Source organism: Mixophyes fleayi, chromosome 2 (genome assembly GCF_038048845.1).
Source record: "Mixophyes fleayi isolate aMixFle1 chromosome 2, aMixFle1.hap1, whole genome shotgun sequence".
Classification (NCBI taxonomy): Eukaryota; Metazoa; Chordata; class Amphibia; order Anura; family Limnodynastidae; genus Mixophyes; species Mixophyes fleayi.
The window spans coordinates 313,819,350-313,840,872 of NC_134403.1; the positions used below are offsets into that span (position 1 = coordinate 313,819,350).

At 37.6% G+C, this 21,523-nt stretch overlaps 1 protein-coding gene across 2 annotated transcripts; it reads right to left on the reverse strand.

The window, feature by feature from the left end:
- Nucleotides 1-8,607: 8,607 nt before the first annotated feature.
- LOC142139190 (myeloperoxidase-like) lies at nucleotides 8,608-21,215 on the reverse strand. 2 transcript variants are annotated; one of them, XM_075196593.1, is made up of 14 exons: nucleotides 21,117-21,215; nucleotides 20,912-20,997; nucleotides 18,494-18,587; nucleotides 18,067-18,242; nucleotides 17,427-17,547; nucleotides 16,467-16,596; nucleotides 15,288-15,494; nucleotides 13,610-13,925; nucleotides 12,190-12,350; nucleotides 11,399-11,651; nucleotides 10,932-11,102; nucleotides 10,506-10,743; nucleotides 9,388-9,599; nucleotides 8,608-9,016 (listed from the first exon to the last, which is right to left on the reverse strand). In XM_075196593.1, the coding sequence occupies exons 2-14, from the start codon at nucleotides 20,985-20,987 to the stop codon at nucleotides 8,991-8,993; spliced, it is 2,181 nt and encodes a 726-aa protein (XP_075052694.1). In that variant the 5' UTR covers nucleotides 20,988-20,997; nucleotides 21,117-21,215; the 3' UTR covers nucleotides 8,608-8,990. The 2 variants fall into 2 exon arrangements, with proteins under 2 accessions (XP_075052694.1, XP_075052693.1); XM_075196592.1 differs by lacking the exon at nucleotides 21,117-21,215 and having other exon boundaries at nucleotides 20,912-21,069.
- Between the last annotated feature and the right edge of the window lie 308 nt (nucleotides 21,216-21,523).

The window sequence follows — 21,523 nt, forward strand, 5'->3', positions numbered from 1 at the left end:
AGAGTGCACTAAATAAATGAGAACTAGAACCTGAGTGGTTGCCATAGGCAACATCTCCACTTTTTCAAACCCGCAGTTTAGTAAATCTAGCCCCTTATGTCCGTTGTGAACCAAAAAGGTAAGCAATTGTTCTGTGTCCTGAATGGAGGCTTCTTTAGAGGGTGAGCAAAGTAAAAGGTCATCTACATATTGTATGAGAGTAGAGCCCTGTGAAGCAACAAAACCTTGTAAATTATCACTCAAAGTCTGACTGAATACCATAGGGCTGTCAATAAATTCCTGGTGCAGTCTGGTCCAGGTGCGTACCCCGATATGTGAATGCAAGAAGAAAGTGACTGTCAGGGTGGATGGGGACAGAAAAGAAAAGCAGAACAAAGATCAATTACAGAGAAGTGTGTGCTGGTGGGTGATATCTGCATGAGTATTGTGGCTGGGTTGGCTACAACAGGAAAAAGAGGCTGACCTACAGAATTAACAGCCCTCAGGACTTGAATGAAGGGCCAGCCAAGCCCACCACATTTTTTAATTGGGAAAATGAAAGTGTTTATGGGGCTTGTGGTCCTTACAACCATGCCCTGTGATAGTAACTCTTGAAGTACTGGAAAGATGCCTAGCTCTGCCTCTGGTTTAAGAGGATACTGCAGTATTTTGGGTAGCAGCTTGTGAGGTTTACAGGATATGTTTACAAGGGAGATATTGGACATTGTTTCTACATCCGTAGGGGATGTGGTTCGCAACTGTGAAGGGACAAGTGCAAGCATATACTGAACCTCAGAATCATGGGGGGAATGAGTGGTCTGTAGTAAGGCAAGAAGTGAAAATGGGGGGCTTAGTAAGTCTTGCACTTGCTGTTCATTTTGTTTAGGGACTTGCAAGTATACTCCATCTGGAGTACAAAAAACAGTGCAATTTATCTGACACAATGGGTCACCTCCTAACAAATTAACTGGTGCATCAGCAGCCACCAGAAAGGAATGTTCAGTGCTCAAAGGACCCAGAGTTACTTGTGCAGGGTTAGTTTCCTGTAATGTGAGGGTTTTATTAGCCACCCTTAAGCCTGAATTGAATTGCCAGATAGAGGAAGGGGATGGGGGTCCTGCAATAAGTGATATAGCAGCTCCTGTGTCCACTAAAAAAGGATAGTCTCTCCCTTCTATAGTAAGTTCAACAGTAGGCTCAGAGTTTTCACAAGGGAAGAAGGGGAACTGCAAGTTCCCATCATTGGGTCTCTGTTTGCATGAGGTCATCGTCATCATCTGCATCTTGTTGATGCCGAGTTGGCTGAGCCTCTGCCCTCTGCTGTTTTGGTTTTCTATAATTTCTTGCTATGTGCCCTTTCTTTCGACAATGATAACATATTATATCAGTCATCCTAGTCCTGCCCATGGGTGGACCTCTCCTGACTTGGGTGTTTCCTCGTCTAGCTGCAGCAGCCATCACACAGGTGGCTTCTGCTGCTCTTAGTTGCATATTCATCAGTTTAGTGGAAGCATTGTCTCTGTTTTTTATATGTTCTTTTTGTGTTGTTTTGCCTCTTCTAAAAGTTCAACTAAAGGTTTAACTTTCCAAGCAGGAGAAGAGTGTTTTAGGCGGTCTCTAATAGGGGCCCTAAGACCCTCTACAAATCCTGTTACTAACAGGGGTTTTAATTCAGCTTTGTCAAATATATCAGTGAGTCCACTACAAGACTTAGCCATATGGGAGAAACAAGAGTGATATTCATTTACTGTCTCCCTATGGTTTTGGTGTACTGTCATGCATGATCTTTATCCAATCAATTTTAGGAGGGAATAATTTCTCTACAGCCCCTGTGAACCGTGTCCACTGTGTATCTAATTGATCTCGAGTTTCTACATCGTCTTTTCTATCCGCCGTCCACCCAGCTCCCGAAACAATGTGTCTACATCTCCTTTAGTAAAGATTGTAGTAATTAACTGTAGCAGGTCCCTGTATATGGGCTTATGAATTTTGTATATCCGTATTAACTAAGTAGTATAACCTAAGGGTCAGTTTTGTATGGAGGGCATTCCTATAGGATACTACGAAGCTCAGTGGCAGACCAAGGGACACGTATAGTCCATAGAGTTTCTACATTGTGCGGGGCTACAGCTCCTGGAGCTAGTGGTACGGTGACAATACACAAAGGATGTATAGGGACAGAGGAGGAGGGAATATCTGTGTCTGATCCTCTACACCTCCTGGTACCTACAGGCTGAATATTGCTGGGTATTATTCTACTATAATCAACAGTAACTGAGTGGGTAGATTGGGGGGATTGTGGTGCCAGCAACACCTCCCCCTGCTGCCTCTCTCAAACCCAGGTCTGGTACCTGGCCCTCTTCAACAAGTGGTACTTGCACTGTGGCATGTAACAAAGGATTATGGGGGCTCATAGCGGCCAAAACAGGAATAATTTCCTCCTCAGAGGCAGTGGGTAAATCAGGGTACAATCTGTCTGTTTTCCTTTCTTCTCTCATCTCCATGATTTGTGCTACATATTGGGGTAGTATACGCTTTCCATTCATTTACATCCTTGCCCAACACAGTCTGTAATTGTCCCAAAACATGCAGGGCAAATGAACCTGTCGTAGGTAAGTTAACATGATCTTGAGTCTTTTTTTTCCATTTATACAAGTATCTCACAGAATTCAACTCATACTTTCTGTACATAACTGCCGCTGGTGTCCCCTTTGGTAATTCTATCAATGCTTGGCTTGCCCCATTTGTTACCCGCAGAAATTCTTTATACACCAACAACTGCTCACACGGGAGTGTCTGCATGCTGGCAGGACGTAAGCCAAGTTACCTCTGCACTTAGTGGAACGTTGATACGTGTCCAGTAAGAAGGCTTTCTACACACAAATGGCACAATCAAATGCACTCTCTGTGATCTGGGTCTGTGGGTGATTTTGACAGTAGATGGCAAAATTCCCTAATCTGTGATCTGACCCAGTCAGCCTCAAGCAGTTACATCACGAAAATGCAGATGACCTTTTTCCACACACAAGCGTCGTTAAGGTCACTCACTGGCCCCTCATGGATCAGGAGAAAGTTATTTCCTTGTCTCCCCCAAAACATAGTCCTTTCTTGTCACACGCAGGGGCCTCCTTTCATTCAACCGGTGTTTCAACAATGCAAGACTCAAACTTATTAAGTAAAAATACAGAATGTGATAGCACAAAGAGTAATACAAATATCTGCTGTTTTGTGTAAAAGAATAACATTTGGATCTTATCCAGAGAAGTCATGGTCATTTTCCAGCTAAGGCAGCACCTCTCAAAGTCAATAAAACTTTATCTCATAAACCAGGAAGTGGAATAAAAGGCAGTAAAGCTTTCCTTTTAATTGCGGCTACAGTCAATTCCTGTCCCATGATTAGGAATTATCATCCTTCTTCGAGAGAGAGCAGTCTTGTGGAATCCGAGTCACAGCACCAACTGTTATGACCTAGCTTTTAGCAATCAGTCTGAACTTAAAGTCATAAGCCCAATGATCCAATATGTGTGCTCCTTTATGTCATACAAGCATGGGTGCAACCAGTGTTTTTTTTCTAAGCAAAAAGGTGCCGGAACTCACATCACGTAGTCAATCACTGTACACACACCCACACACGTCAGTTGTGAAACGAAACTTAACAGTCGCCGCTCGCAGTAAGCACTCAGCGTGCAACCACATGACCAATCACAAGCTGAGCAGCGTCACAAGCCAAGCAGTGCCATCACAACCAGTGCGGACGATTGATGCATGCATCAGACTAGACACACAAGCAGCCCGCATGCACCATTTTAATGATTTTGCCGCCGACCTGCACTGCTCGACAGAGCGATTCAAGTCCACATGGACCAAACATCAAATGTTCAAAAGTTACTTTTAAAACTTGGAAAAGCCATCGAAAAAAGGTGCCAGAACTCAGTTCCAGTGAGTTCTATGACAAAAAAAAGCACTGGGTGCAACACTCTAACAAGAGTGTGAACAAGAATCAATGCATTTGAACAATCTTATATACCTTTACTGTTGCTGGGCAGAATATTAGTACCACACCTATCTTAGAACTCCCCCCATATGGAATTAGAATATGAGGGTCCCACATACATCTGGTTTAATCTAGTCTTCTGGTACGTTGGTACAGTCAAACACGAGGAATGTGTCTCATCTCTTTCTTTGTTAGTTATAGTAGTAAGACTATCATTGCCTGCAGAATATTCACCTGTATTATATATATTGTATATATTTATATTGATTACTTTAATTCATCCAAATTTCATTAAATTTATAACAAAGGTAAGATCCTTACTTTTCTTGGTGTAAGACAGTGTTTCCCAGTCCTCAGGACCCCTAGCAGTGCAGGCTTTCCAGGTCACAAGTGAAATACTTAGTACCACGTGTGGATCTTTCAAAATGTGTCAATCAGTAATAAATACACCTGTTTTTGATTGAAAAAAAAATGAATACACCTGTGCTCCAGGAAAGGGATGTGGAAAACAAGCACTGTTAGAGGGCCCTGAAGACTGGCTTTTTTATTTAATTTTACAAATTGTTAATTTGCCCATTATTTGTCCTTCCGGAAATCTGGGATTACCAAAAATTGAAGTCATGGGGGAAATTTGAGACTCTAGAGAATGTACTGTCAGGATAGTAGTCCAATGTAGGATAGATGTCTATAACTTATCTTACTTATTCTTGGGGACGGTTGATGCATAGGAATAATTCAGATGTGAAAGCAAGATAGCATTTTTCAAGACTTTTTGTACATCCATTCATTCCAAATTTTTTTTAGAGTACTGGAAAATATCAGACCTGACTGCTCTCAAGTAAGCCTTGTCTCCATATAAAGTGGTTTATACGTCTGGAAACTCTGGGCCTCTGAGCATTGAAAGGGGATGAGAAGGTGCAAAACTGTAAGCCAATCTAGGAAGATTAATTTAGCCACAAAAATGCAACCTAATTAAGAAATACTATGCTTGTTTACTTGTTTCAGTATTTAAGAAGAAGCCTGGTGCAGCACTGACCGTTCTCCGTCTTATGAGTCAGAATTCCAAATCCCAAGAAGCAACAAATTCTATCTAAATCTTCAATAGGTAGGGGATTGTCAGGGTTAATAGTATGTCATCTGCAAACAAAGCTTCCAAATAACCAGGAGCACAACTAGACATTTGTGGGCCCCATAGCTAAATTTTGTAAAGGCTCCCATTTACCCCCAATAGTGAAAAAAATGCATATACAGATGGGGGCTTAGTGAGAGTAGGCATCTAAAGATAGAAGCATGGATGGGATATGGTTTAATTTATCCAAATTACACAAAAGAATGCCTTATATTGTCAGTGTCTGGCCAGAATGAACCCCGCCTGGGGGTAGATTTACTAAAACTTCTACAAACAGTGGAGGTGTTGCCTATAGCAACCACTCAGATTCTAGCTATCATTTATCTAGTAGATTCTAAAAAACATGATAGCTAGAATCTGATCTGATCTCCACTTTTCCTTTTTAGAAGCTTTAGTTAATCTACCCACAGGTATTGTATGACAAGATATAGAAGAAGAACACAGTTTACAAGGTTATTGGAATATATTGTGTAAATCAAAGATATTGATCTTTAACTCTCACAACACCTCCTGATTGTTCTCTACTGCATAGCCATATGCCATTCCTCTCAGGGATAAAACCTCTGTCACCACTTCTTTCTGCATAAAGTAAGTACGGCCAGCAAAAAACTTCCGAAGCTCCTTTACCTTTGGTGTTCAGGAACCCATTTGATTGTTCACCTTATTCCTCCTCTTCTGAGAGATCTATAATATACTGCTGCTTAAGGAAGTCAGTGATCACTCGATTGGCTCTCTGAAGCATTGGAAGATATGATTGTGCTCTACACCTGCTCCCCTGCACTTCCCAAACAAAAGCAGGGCAAAAGCAGGGCAAAAGCATGGCTTGCTAGCCTAATATTTACAGGTGAGGTGTTTGGGGTTGCCAGAATAAGTAGCCATCTTATCTCATGACACACATGACTTATAGCAATTTTATATAATATACTTAGATCATTGCACAACTTCAACACAAATACAGCTATAATAAGCTCATATTTAATCTTTTATAAGTGTTATTTCAGTGAATGTTAGGAATTAATAGAAATGTGGAAATATTGGTTGTGTGGATCTGGTCTTTTGAGGTTTTAGCAAAATCCCTAGAGAAATTAAAGATGTCTTCTGTTATGCAATCTTTATCAGTCTGTGAGCAAAGGGAGAATACATAGCTGAATATATAGATTGCTGGCAGTATGTTTTTAATTATTATTAACAGTTTTATATATATATATATAGCACCTTCATATTATGCAGCACTTTACAGAGATTATTTAATCAATCACTATCCCAGCAAAGCTTACAATCTATATCCCCTACCACATGGACCTACACACACTAGGATGAATTTCGTCAGAAGCCAGTTAACATATCAGTATGTCTACCTGGAAACCCACACATACACAGGGAGAACATACAATTTCCACACGCTCTGGTTGAAATCAAACCCATGACCCCAGTGCTGTGAGGCAGCAATTCAATCCTCTGTGAAGCCCACGAAAACCAGGAAGAACATGCATACTCCACACAGATTGAGTGCTGTCTGGAATCAAACCCATGACCCCAGCAATAAATGCAATGCACTGTGCCACCATATCTGTCCCATAAAATATTATATTTTTATTATTGATAATTTAAAATATTAGCAATGAGGATCAAAGAAAACTTCAATCCAGGGCAGTTGGGTATATCTTTTTTACTCAAATGCCCTTGGTACCTCTTTATTCCCACTACTGTTGCTCTTTTGGACTTATTCGATCTTACAATAAATACATTGTTTTAATTTTCCTCTGCCACCCGCTTAACTTCACTCGGTTGCCTTGTTACTGTCACACAAAACAACAACCCTCTGACCCCATGACCAACATTTCTGTGTGACTGGATTATATAGAATACAAATCACTTTTTAAGTTTGTACTCTGGCTGGATTGAAACGCAATATGTAGACTTAACCTCATGTATCTAACTCCCATTGTCCCATAGATTGTAGGCTTGCATGCAGGGCCCTCTTACCTCTTTGGGGCATATTCAATTAGCTTTCCGGTTCCCGGTAACGCGCGTTACGGCGAATCCTGCGCAGTATTGCCGTTAATACGGTACCACATTAATGCGGATTTTTATACGCAACCCTATGGGCTGCGAACGAAAATCCACGTTATTGCGGTACCATGGATTGACTACGCGGCCCGTTCCGGAGCGATCCCGCGGACCGGAAAGCTAATTGAATATGCCCCTTTGTCTGTATTACCCAGTATTGTTTTATTACAGTGTTTGTAACCAATTGTTAAGCGCTACGGAATTTGTTGTCACTATATAAATGTTGATGAAGATGAATTTTCATGTATACAAGTACAGTCATCTCTGTTCCTTACCTAAGAGGGAAAACTAGAGCAGAGATATATGTTTCTGCTATCTCCGTTTTTACATTGTTACTCCAGACCTGTAAATCATAAGGATAGCTGAAGTAAACTGCAATCATACAAGGCACAACATCGGCTGCATGAAACAGTAACTGAAATTATATTAGTACAGTGTATACTATCAAACACAATGGTTTCCTTAACTACTGATAAGTCTACTAAAGTAGAAACAATTTATTTTTACTTTTTTTGTTGTTTCTCTTAATTTTGCTGCTTTTCACCCCCTGGTTCCTGAGATAGCTGCCACAGGTTAATTTAGCTGTTATAGGCAGTCAACTGAGAAACTATCCAGGTATCTCAGAATAAAGATTAAAGATTATCTGTCATCATAATCTCATATTTTCTGATTCAAGAGAGTATAAAACTACCTTTATGTTCTATTTTGTATTTGTTCTACAAAACAGTACTGACATCATTTCATGTTATCAGTATCATTTTAGGATACAGTGTTATTCTAATATCTAAGTGGACAGAATAAAAAATTTAGACAATTACTAAAATACTCCTTAAGGCTCAATTACTCAGATTTTTCTGTTGTTCTATATTCTTAAGCACTTTGCACTGAACACATGCTTTATGCCTATGAAATGTGTCATGGTTTACTGATTTATATCTGTTGTATACATTGACAATTTTAAAAGCGTTTGTCTTGCATTTTATTTATTATGATAGTCAAACTTTTTGCTATATTTAGGCTTGAATCTTGATTTTTTTTTTTAGATTATAACATAGTATAATCACATAAAAATTAAAATTAAAAATTAATCTGTGTATTTTTCACATCTGTTGGGAACATTGAGGACTCAATTTTAAAGATGGCTGTAAAACGCAGCATAAAAATATGCACATAAAACACTCATTAAATGCATGAAAAAAATCTCTAAAAATGCAATAGTTTGACAACCCAAGGGTACAAAATAGACTAAAAATTAGAACAACAGCAGGGACCTTTTGAATGCATAGCAACGTGTATCTAATTTTCCAAACACGGCTTATGTAAACAACCCCTGCTGTTGCTATCCTGTGTTTTAAAAACACCAGCCTAGTGTTATAGTGAGATAAAATGTCCAATTTTAATTAGCACACAGTTTAGAATAAGGTTAATCAATGTATACGTTTTGATGAATTTTTATTGAGTGTTTAAAGAAAAATGCTTCTCTTAATACAGGTTTTTATATATATGTTTTAAAGTAATGTTTCAGAGTTATATGAGCGAGAGTAGTATGTTCTTCTGACACCTTGTGATGGTACAAGTATCAGTGATATTAACAAATGTAATATAGTGTAAAGCAACATAAAATTTACAAATAGTTTTTCTATGTAATGTAGCAATATAAGATTTTGTTTGCACAATCTCAAGGCATGGGTTAACTATACACACTACACAGATTATATCAGCTATACAGATTTGTGTTTAATAGCATTTGCCATGAAAACATTCAGATATATGCAGTATGTGACATACACTGGCATCATGTAGCTCATATTGCTGCTCTCATTGTTCGGAGGTATCTTCAGTCTCTGTAAATTGAAAACATGAAATTATTTATTAGTTGTATATTTTGTACACTGTGATAAAGCAATACAAAACAGTAATAATATTCCAGAGGTTTTTTTGGCACATTTATTTGTCATCTGAAGCAAAATAGAGCATAATATAACTGCAGCAATCACAGGGAAATATATTGCTATATATAAGTATACAGTAAAAATTGAAAGTCTTTTTTTACTTGGCACAGATACCCCAAGTCCCTCTGCCATGAGTTCATTTTCTCTATGTAACATATGGCACAAGTACCCCAAGTGCCTCTCCCCTTGAACTGTACAGGTTTTGACATGAAAATATATCTGAAACATCAACCCTATTAAATCTCTAGTTCATCATCTCATACCTGATCCACTCTTCCTTCTCCTCCAAGGGCTCAGATCTAATTTGCGGATCTGAGAGCACTTTACATAAGCTCGTGGATAGCTGTTTGCTAGAAACACATTTCGAGGGACTTCGGTGATCTTTGTGTTGTCACAGATGATTCCAGACATTGTTACTCTTTCTATCGATGACCGTTGAGCTGGTGTGAACTCTGAGGCTCTCTCGTAATAAAATCTGCATAGAAAATAATTAAAACAGTGTTCATTCAAAGCCATTGAGCCAACTCAATGATGTAATGTAAAAATAGTTAAAATACCATAACATTTACAACTTGACAAAACAATGGCATTCTACCTTTGTCATGATAATCTGCCCACCTGGAACACTGTCCTCATGAAAAGCTGTATCTCTCAAGGTACCTCTGTCCCCCTGCTCCTAATCCTAAATCTAACCACCAATGGCTTTGTCCTAATATCCCTCAAACATCTAACCCTTGCCTGACCTCACCACCTAACCCTAAACAGCCTCACCTGAGATGATCTTGTCAATCTCAGCGTAGGAGCAGCACTCAATGGGGGATAACAGCAAAAGACAATAGATCAGTGGAGGACTGGAAACTCTAGCAATTGCCTCTGAGCAATTTGCCCTGCTATTTTGTAAGCATGGGATTATCCACATACAAACACAGCAGCCAACTGAAAACTATTCCATTGCAATGAGAATGGCTTCTGGCTCAATAAAAACTTTTTTGCAGAATGAAACAATGAGAGGGTTATCAATTAATCATATATCATCCGTCATCACAACAAAAATAAATGTCAATGTCAATAAATATTCTGCATTTTAGTTCTTATTTTAAAAACTAAAGTTAATTTATTTTTTGGTAATTGGTTAAGACAAATGTAACCAAAACAATTATGCTACCTAACACCTAAAGGAATAATAACATCCAACAAAATAATTTTATATGTATGTGAACTTTTTGTTATCCAGTTGGATACATTTATGTTATAACTATATTACATCATAATATAACAAACAGTACGAGGTATTTCAGGGAGCTACGTGTATAGGCATTGGTTACCACATCTGGCCACAGGTATGTTCGCTTAGCCCACTATTGGTTTCTGTCGTACTTACCGATCTCCATCACGGGTTCTACGGAATTGGTTTCCAATCAAACAGGCCAACAGTTCACCCACTCTACCATTAGGCAATAGAGGCTCTGCAACAGCTCCAACCCAGATGTCAATGTTTTTTGGTGTCCCGTATAAAGACATGAATTTCTCTGCTAGTGGTCTATTATTTAGCACCTGAGCTAGTTCAGTTACATTGGAGGGCTGAGAGAGCCCACAAAATTTCCTCCATGTATTGTATCCTACAGAAATAAGTAGGTGAAAAACATGTGTTAACATTATATAAAAATTAGATTTACAGATATCAAATTATATAAATATTTCTGAACTAGGAATAAAATAAATTTTCACAGAGAAATCTGTCCTCAGATATTTATTTATTTTGCCCAGTTTTGACCCCAGGCTTTTGCGGTAGAAGCTCTATAGTTACCTGGTAGTCCATGTTCCCGACCACGTTGCATATTGAGGGCCCCCAGATCAAGGCCAAGACGTTTGAACAGCTCAAAAAGGTGGTCCCGGAGTTCATCTACTAAAATTTGGTTCTGCCGGTTCAATTTGGCTTGATTTGCCATGAGGCCACGAAGAAGAGGGTCAACGCCACCTGCAAGGCCACAATAAATAGGATGATTGTTAAAAATACAAATGCATGATGTTAAAGCCACGTCTGTGGAGGAAAGCTGGTACCTACATGTAAATAATTATGACAATATCGAAATATGGGATTGGGCAAATGAGAAACAGCTTGACATTAGACTGGAATGTGAAGAAAATGTATCTCTTTTTTATGCAACTGCAGTACGTATAAGAACACTGAAGGAGGTCAGATGTACATAACAATGTACATGACAATTTGTATGTCACTTGTCCAAAAGCAAACCTCTTGTCTACTAAACTTACCTTCTCTCACAACTCTCCAGGTGTTGAAGAAGGTAAGGTGCAGAGGGACTGGAGGCAAGGTTCGTGAGGTCCGGTACCTATCCACCAGTCGATAAATGAATGGCTGGATCATGGTATGACCCATGCGGAATGCCAAGCTGAACACATTAGATGCTCCTGGGTTAACAGTTTCATTGTAACCACGGTATGTAGGAATCATCCGGGACATAGAAGAACCCAGCAGTAGGGGCAGCCATTCCTTGTAGTTTATTTTCTGAAAAAACACAATGACAGATTGAAGCCATAAGAAACACAATAAGTTGTAGCTAAGAGGACACTCCAAAGAGATATGTTTACAGGTACACATAACCTAAAATTTGAAATGCAAATTAAAAGCATTCACAAATGTACATAATAACAATTAATAATAAATGTATTATTTATATAGCGCTTTTCTCCCAGTAGGACTCACAGCGTATACTGCATTTAAATGTTTTGCAGAAGGTGAGACAGCCAACTTGTACCGACTCAGTTGCTTTCCAATGTAATCTTTCAACTCAGTCCCTGCCCCATTGAAGCTTACATTCTAAATTCACTGCCACCTATACACATACACTAGGGTCCATTTTTGTCAGAAGCCATTTAACCTACCAGTATGCTGTTGGACTACGGAAGTAAATTGGAGCACCGGAAGTAAACCCACGCAAACACACAAGAACATATATAACTTCACACAGATAGTTCCCTGGTTAGACTCAATCCCATTGATGCTGGTATTTACAAGCTGCACAAAACAGCATAAAATGCCTTACCTGAGTAATGGCTCCAATTATTTTTCTTGTTTCCTGATAGAGTACCTCTCCTGACCAGTTTGGGTTCAACCTCCGTAACTCAGTAGCTATACGGTTGTGTTCCCGCACAAAGATGGTGTGAAATGCAGTTAGACCTGGCTGCTCACTGACACGACCATCCCCTGAGAAACACATAACAGGTTGTCTTTCTTTGTGTGCTGAATTGCAAAATCCCATTTGGTTTATTATTCCCTATATTTCTTGCTATTCATTAGATAAAATAATCTTCTTTTGCCATGGTGGAAAAAAGTTCATATACACAATTAAAAAAGAAGACACATCAAAAAGGGGTTAATTCATATGCTTCTTTAAATATTTTCTTTGTTTAATATGTATATTTTTTCGGCTTTAATTTAAGAGAGGCAGAGCATGAAGCACATTGCTGTCTCTGCTTCCTATGCTTTGAGTGGCACTTGACATGTAGGAGAGAGAGTACAAGGACATATGCTGAAACATTTCTGCTGCATTGTGGTTAGGTGGCATTTGGAGTAGGCACCCAATAGCCAAAAATTGTATAATGATGCTTGGGTGGATATACAAATTATCATCACTATCCTTTATTTACACAACATATTACTCTATACAGAGAATTTTATCCAGGCACATCGGATCCTGCTCCAATACAGCTTGCATCTAGGTTTTCTACCACAGGTGCACAAACACAACCGAGCCAGGCTAGTCAACAGCCAATTAGGTTTACAGTAAGTCTTTTGACTGTGAGAGGAAACTGGAATACCTCAAGGAAATCCACACAAACATGGGAAACACATAAAATCTCCATAGGGTTGGGATTAAATTATGGCCCCAGAGCTACACTGGTACCTGCTCTGCCACTGGGCGGCCTGAGAGAACTTTTCAGTAGAGCAGCTCTGAGAAATGAAAGTAGCCTTGTTTTCAGGAGAACAAATGACATTTAGAATTTAATTATTTGCTACGGGTTACAGCTTCTAGAAGTCACAGAAATCCAAGATCACATCAAACATTGTTATTATTTTATAGTAGGGTTTTTTTTCCTTATAATACACATTTTCTTAATGAACACTGATATGTTGAAGTCAGAACAGCCATTAAAAGCGATAACATCAGAAACATAAATACAGCTGTTATTTGCAGGTGTTAGATATAAACATAGTACCTACAGGGCCATCTAGTCTACTCTTTTTGTGTTAGCCTCACTTTTCAGATTAAAATGTTAGTTATTATGATTCTTCAAACTCACTGTAAATATTATAGAACTGAATGCACAAAAAAGGACATTGTTTTGCAAATATTAAAAGTATATTGTTTAGAGTTAATAATATCAATATATAAACAATACATATCTAGATTATTTGTCTTATCTAATATTCAGATAGCAATATGGAAAGTCATTTGTGCTCACCAGCCAAGAAACATGGGAGTCCAGATGTCCTGTTAGTCTGTAAACAAAAATCTTCCTCAGCTGTGCTGAAAGGCAGGTAAGCGAGCCCATTATCATTAAACCGGTTATTAACAGCCATGAGGCCAAGCTGATTGTTGTTGTTACGAAGTCTACGGGCCAAGCCATTGTCGCTGCCATATACTTGACTGGCATCAACGTATGACGTTAGAATATTCATCTGTTCACGTATAGGGGATTGTGGAACAGTGGCTGGAGATGAGCGGAAAAGTGGGATACAGTCGCTGCGATTGGTTATTCGAGGGTCATTTGGAGGAATCTATGAAGTTAAACACATAAGGATGTTACAACATCCCACTTTTGTAATATCGTGAATTCATAGAGGCACAGTGGAATAATGCTACATTTTGGTCTTTAACTTGTTTGCTGTTACTCAAGTGTACACAGTGCATATGAGAATTGGACTGCTTATCGCTACGCTTGCTGAAAATCCTCCACTGATGCTATTATGTGCAGTATGGGGGAATGCACAGAAGCACAATGAACCTGATGCTAGCAAAATATGTATATGTGAAAAAGTCTATAAGTCCTACCCCTTAAAGGGGTTCTATTCCTTCATCAAATGGTATAAACAGCTTTTAACCAAGAGCGCTTGAATAAGGGCTATCGGTCAGTGTAGTACAGGACACTTCTCTAAATCAATCAGACGGCTCCTTCTATAGCAATGAACATGCGATCCTCACTCTCAGTGGAAAGCTGTCAAAGCAGTTCAATAAAAAAACAAGAAATGGATCTCTATCAGCCACAGATACCAGGTGGCAATAGAAGCTCTGTCTCCCTGAGTGTATCTCTCTTCCATTACCTCTGCTTAGTACACTACTGGAGTCTCAAAGGCACTGTTGTGATCATTATTGATGTGATCACAGTAGTGTACTGAGCATACTGTCTGCATGGAGTGTAATGGAATTGCATTACGATCATATCCAGTGGTCATGATGATTAAATATAGTATCCTACATTTTTTTACAGTGTACCAGAATTGAATTATGACTACATCCAGTGGACAGGACATAATTGATAGGTGTAGTATAGAGCTTAATAGAATTGTATTATAATCAGGTCAATTGGGCAGGTCATGTTGAGTAAGTGTAGTGTGCCATGTCTGTAAAATTGTATTATGATTATGGCCAGGTCATGTTGTGTAGGTGCAGTGGTCTATGACTGTATAGAATGTAATAGAATTGTACTATAATCACACCCAGTGGTCAGATTATTTTAGGTAAGTGTGGTATTCTGTGTCTGCATAGAGCAATTTTATATATTTATGTTCAGTGCTCAGGTCATGTTTGGAGGTGTAATGTCCTATGACTATATACATTGTAATAAGATTGTACTGTAAGCATGTGCAGTGGTCAGGTCATGTTGGGTAGGTGTAGTATACTATATTTGTATAAAGTGTAATAGAATGATATTATAATTATATCAATTGGCTATGTCATGTGAATTTAATGTTCTATGTCTACACAACATGTACATTTTACTGATGTAAATTGTTTATAATTGTTGGCACTACAGACTGTAAAACATTAAATCTACACAAAAATAGATAGTAATTATAACTTTGCTACCTCTAAGTTCCTTTCCTACTCCCTACATAAAACATATTTTAGCAGAAAGGTACCCGCAGAGGAAAGCATGGTAGTTCCCGAACACAGCTGTGATCACAGTCTATGCCTCTTAGAAAGGTGGATTTTGATGGTGTCTCAGGTGCAAGGTCGAGGTCATGGTCAATCCATTGGCCCCACTGCATGAACATGAGAGATCTCTGATTGTCAAGAGTCTGCTCTCTCTCTGGGAATCGAATAATGTTATTAGATACAGCCCGTGCCTGCAATAACAAAAAGACATACAATAAGTTTAAGACAGTGTTGGGAAAATTAAAATTAGATTTTTAAAATAAAAAATTGTGGAATATAAAAAACTGTGTCCTGATGTGTCTCAGGGCTTAGCTCAAATTTACATGACAAAAGAAATCTATTGGAACTTTATTACAACGTATTGTTTAAGCTGAAAGAGAAAGTTTTAGACATAGGAATATAATGTCTTAGTTATAAAAGACCTACAGAGGTTTTTTTCAATTTATTAGGCAGTTGCGCTATATGGCATACACTGCTACAAAGCTATGGAAATCATGGAAATCCTTACAGTAGCAATATGATATAATGTAGTAAATAGTTACTTAGAACTCAATTGGAAGTCAGTTACATATTATGCACTGCATATATTATGGGGGATTGAGCGATGACCTGCTGTGCTCATTATCGGCTACCCACGGTACCCGAACATCACAGATTTTAGATCACTCTGGAGTGCCTTTACGGCTGTTCCGAAGGCACTCTGCGGCACATCGCTAGCAATTGAATTCCCCCATAAACTGATTAATAGGGCATGGTGTAAACAATACATTTAGAATTAGTATTTTTTATAATCATTGTTTTAGGGAAGTGGGAATCAATGACAGCAACAATAAATAGTCTATGGACAAATATTGAACTTAAGTCTCATTGGAGATGCTGATTTTACCAGCCGGGCAATCTGGGTGTTTTCAAATAAAACTGGTATAACATTGTACTGAATGGATGTCAGAAATTACTATTGTGACCCATTAAAATCCAGTGGGGATTGATCACATTTTGATAGGGCTGATTGGAAAACATGGCCATTTCATTGGCTGGCTGCAATGTATAAAACCCTTTCAAGCTGGATGTTCCCTTAAATCTTTGAGTATAAAATGGTAGTTGTTACTCCTAAAATAAAATGTTTTTGTTAGACATTGGGAGACATCAAAATATATAGTCACCAAAGGCAAAGGGAAGCCATTGATCATTCGGTTTTCTGTCCAACCTTGGGGGAGGGATCTCCCGTCCTCATACTGGGCAGGAAGTAAGCGTGTATAGGGCCTATTGGAAGCTCCAAAGTTTGGAAATCTCCTGGAAAAAAAAATGTCAGTGTTATCAATGTGTAAGATCTAGGAATGCATAACTGTCATGAAGGTAAAACATATGGAGATTAGGAGCACCTCATACAAGCAATTTTATGTTTCAAATTAAAACATATGCATTATAAGGAATAATTTCTTCTTTGCTGTAAAATAAAAAGGGTATATAAGATAACTTGAAGTACCTATGACCTCATGCATTTATATGGTCACAGAATTCCTTGCAGAATTCTAATATTCTTATATTTTATAGTAGGAGGTACATTATCCCCATTATATATGGTACTTAGTAATATCAGATAGTGATAAAGACAATAATAGTTTTAACAATAACTACTGCTTCATTCCTCAACCATAGTCAGTTACTATAGCTAGAAATTACACCACCCAAGGTTGGTACTAACAAGTATAATCTGTACCTAAACCTGCCACAGCCTATCTTATATATAAAACCACCCAGACTCTAGTCTTTAAATGGTCACAAAACTTCTCAGTGACTCGTAATAATCTTATATTTCACAGTTTAGATACATTATTCAAAGTTATAGTAGCTAATTTACCACCACTTTTTAACACCACAATTTGTGAATATAGTATTACATAGATCATAGCAACACCAAATTAGCCAAAGTTGTCTGCATCTTTTGATGACAGAGCAGATGAAGACAAAATGTAAAGACAAATTTAATACCAATTTAATTCTGTGTCCATAAATAAGGCCATGTTCAACACACAAGGGAATGAGCAGAGGTAGAAATCTCTGATCTAACCTATTTATGGGAATATAGTTATTTGTTTGTTTTCAGGTATTCTTATTCTCACCTGTTATTGCACTCTCCAGTGATGGTACGATAACGACTTTCAGGACAAGTTTGTGGAAGATGCAGGAAAGCATATCCAGAAACCTTATGTAACATGTCTAGCTGGCTGACAGTCAGCAAGTCTGTTGAATATATGCAATAATATTGTGTAAGGTTATTCAGGAAATAGGAGGTTAATTATAGTCATAATAACCTGTCTTTCAACTAAGATCTATAGTAAGTATTTTCTTTATGAATATTTGAATTTGGGAGTCATATTTGAAATAATGCTATTTTAAAATCAGAAGTAGTTATGGTTAATCTAGCTTTTTTATATGATCTGATTTTCTATACTGGTTATAACTCGAGAATTTCTCTATAAAATAATACCACAATGTCATCATAGTCAACAAGCCAAGGAATATAAAATAACTATACCAGTATTATGCTATACTAGTAGTACTTGTTGTTAAAATAAACAATTTAAAATAAAAAATGTCTTGCCAGGAGCTCTGTAATGCCACATGATATGTTATGGCTTAGTGATGTCACTAGTTTCTAGTAAATGAATAAACTCCTTTTTCATGAATATTGGTTCAGCCCAAAAAATATCTACTTCCACTATATTTATATGATAAGTGCTCTTTAGATCCTCACTATACCAGAAATGTTGAAGGGTCTGCTGTAGATGCTCCGCACTTTCTCAGTCAGGAGATCAAAAGTGGTCTCTATGTAGTCAGCGGCTCGGATGAATGTTCTGCTTGTGCCCACAGGCTGTTTAAAGTACGTCATGACATCAGATGGACTCATGGTTCCCTTCTTTAGTCTCTCTTTAAGGCTGAAATGAGGAAATAGGTGACACCCAGTTAGGATATACATAACGTTTATGTTACAATAACCCAATATTCTACCAAAACACTGATTGTAGTGTAATGTGTCCTAACTAAAGAGATGAAAATTTAATTATTTGTGAAAGGAAATAGATGGAAACTCCAGTCTCCATAGTGTTATTTAATTCTTGCTTGTCAGGAAAACTGTGAAATGCTGTTGAAAGTTCTTCAATGTTTTACGCTCTGAACAGGAGCTTACACGTCACGGGTGTGTTTGTAGGCAGCATCCACCAGCTTCTTTGCTTCCTGGACTGAACTGAGAATAAGGTTGTTATCCAACTCTTCAACTCCATCTGAATTGTTGAAATAAAATGATTAATGTAATTGTATGGCAATTTAGAAACCAAGCTACTTATACTATAGGAGTTGATTGGTCACAGATTAATACATGACATTCTTTTAAAAAAAACACTTCTAATCCACTGGTATTGGTGGTATAGAATACATTTATTTTTTGTTCACTAAATACTGAGGCTTGTACATTCTTCTAAGGATTTAAATACTGTATACTATACAATTACTGTATTGAAGTGTGTTGGCCCAGATATATCAATATTCAAGCACACACACACACACATATACATTGTACACCTATCCAAATGCATAAATGTATTTATACACATGGCATATGAACCCAAGTGTTCTGAGTTTAGCTCTCCTGTGTCTTGTCATTACTTTATACTCACTTATTAATTTTACTATCAATAACACCCATTTATGAGATACACTTTAAGTTATGTTTTACTACTGAACATAAATTGTAATCATACATCACACTTTTAGACTTTTTCTTTTCTCACTATCACAAGACCACACCCTCTAGTATGCTCACAGTCTTGTACATACATGGATAATGAAACGTAATAATGTACAGCAAGAATAGGCATTACTAATACAACCATTTCTAACAGAAGCCCATGCAAAGGCTCCTCTTTGTAAACAAATGCCTATAAATTGTCCTGCAAAGTCTATATAGTGAACATAATGTAATTATATATACATAGGTGTGTCAAAACTGTAAAACATGTATGTAAATAGAGTATGACAATGTAGATAAAAGGTGGCAAACCCTTGTGAAAATCCTGTGCTTGCTCTGGTCATTTGTTAAAAGGTGAATTGATAAATTCTACACCCTACAATATACAAAAATATACCATGTATGAGACTTAGGCTGACCCATTCATTTAACAGAAAATCCACCTGTAGATTGAAACTCGAGTGTGTCTCTATAGCATGCTTGATACATGGAAAGCATCAGAAGTGTGACTTTTCCCCTCTGATATGACAAATGGTTGCTACCTTATATAAAATATTCATTTAAATTCTATAGTGGATCCTTGCAACTGGATTTTCTGCATACCCCAGTCCAACACTGCAGTGTACCTATATGCAATAAATACAGCTATCAAGCAAACTACAGGCGACATCACCACGTACTCCTCCATCAAGTGTTCCCCATTTCTATGGCAGTTCATAATTAAGACTCCCATGTGTCAGGGATTTTCCAGGACAGCCCCATCATTTTCCCAGGATTTAGATCCTGATTAACTCAATTTCACAAGTCAAGTTGGAATAGGTTAATATAATGGTTTTACTTTATTTGGGACCTAAAAGGAGCATGAGGTGGAACCTCTCACCTGAGCACTCTGCGGGTCCCATGGCTATCTCAGTGTATGTCATAAACTACTTATCTTCTTTATTTAATTTTCAGCATTAAAACATGTGCCCGATAGCACTAACACATTTCAGGCAGCACCTAAAGTTAGTCAGAGCACCTCAGTAGAAACCCACGTGAACACAGGAAAACATGTAAACTCAGCAGACAACACCCTGGTTGGATTTAAACCTAAGCGCCCAGTGCTGAAGGGCATACATCTTAACCATTGGGCACCCACTTACATTTTATAATGAATGTTGTATCATTCTTTTATGTTTTTATATTATAGTTCAGTTATTTATTTTTTTATATTTATAAACATTATTTTATACACAGCCATTCAATCATCAAACAAATAAAATGCATACAGAACAAATAATTTAAGAAAAATCTTATGAATGCAGAAGAAATATCAACAACAATCTTAAGATTATACACTGTGGAAAAATTGAGGTTTAATTAATTTTAAAGTCTAGAGAACACATTAGTTAAAAACATTGAAACAGTTACACAAAATAATAAAAAAAACATAACTATTATGTTGTATAGCCTCCAAAACAGAAGTAAATTAGATTCTTGCTTGAGTTCTACAAGCTGAGGTACTTAATCAAGCCACAATATTTAAAACAATCCAAACAGTATTCAAACATCCTCTATAAAATATATGCATCTTTCAGTATCAATGTGCTTCAATATTGTGGACTTGATTTGCTGTTTGTGAAACTGTTTTAAGTAGCTATTTGGTCAAACTATATACAAATCGAATGCATTTAACAAGTGAAAAACTGATGCTGCATCTTGGTGAGCTTAATATAAACACTACCCACTGTACAGGAAAGATTGAAGTCTGATTGCTGCACTTTCAAAACCCTTAAATTTATCTATTTCTATAGTGGATGCATTCAAATTTAAAATAGATATATAAACCACACATGTAATGAAGATAAGTTGATAGGTTACCGTAAAAGGAAGATGTGCCAATCTGCAGCGATCCAAGAATCAGAAGGAGACAAATACTTATGTGCAATGAAGCCATAGTCTAGCTCCTAGGAAGAAATTTTTTACATTAATGTTGGCTAGGGAATAATGTTAACAAAGAAATATACTATAGTACAAAACTGTTGTATAGACGGTAACTAATGTTACTGAGCACAACATGTCTCACCTTATCAGTCCTAGATGTGATCAACTAAGAGCGGGCTGACCTTATAAGGGGCATTGTCAAAGGGGATGTGAGTGCTGTGATCATTTCTAGGAGGAAGTTATTTAAGTAGAGGTTGCAGTAAGAGGGTTGCAGAAATAGGAAAAAGTTTTTTAGGCAATGACAATGCACACATTTATTACAGAATGCCCTGCATTATGAAGTTTGAGATGTTGTCAACAAGAACAATGCACTTACCTTAAATTACCCATATATTATTGTATATTCACACAAATATATACTTCATAATGCAATAATTCTGCAATGTAAGTAATAGCAATGTAAATTAGCATTGCCAGATAAATGTTCTCACACACACATATAGAGACAGCTATAAGCATCGGTTGAGTGATGTAAAGCACACCGACACG

Coding starts and splice junctions, on each gene's coding strand:
- LOC142139190 (XM_075196593.1), bottom strand. CDS start 20,987: ATGGCTTCATTGCACATAAGTATTTGTCTCCTTCTGATTCTTGGATCG. Junction 11,652..12,189: donor TAATTGGAGCCATTACTCAG/GTAAGGCATTTT, acceptor GTGTTTTTTCAG/AAAATAAACTACAAGGAATG. Junction 9,600..10,505: donor AGAACCCGTGATGGAGATCG/GTAAGTACGACA, acceptor TTTTCTATGCAG/ATTTTATTACGAGAGAGCCT.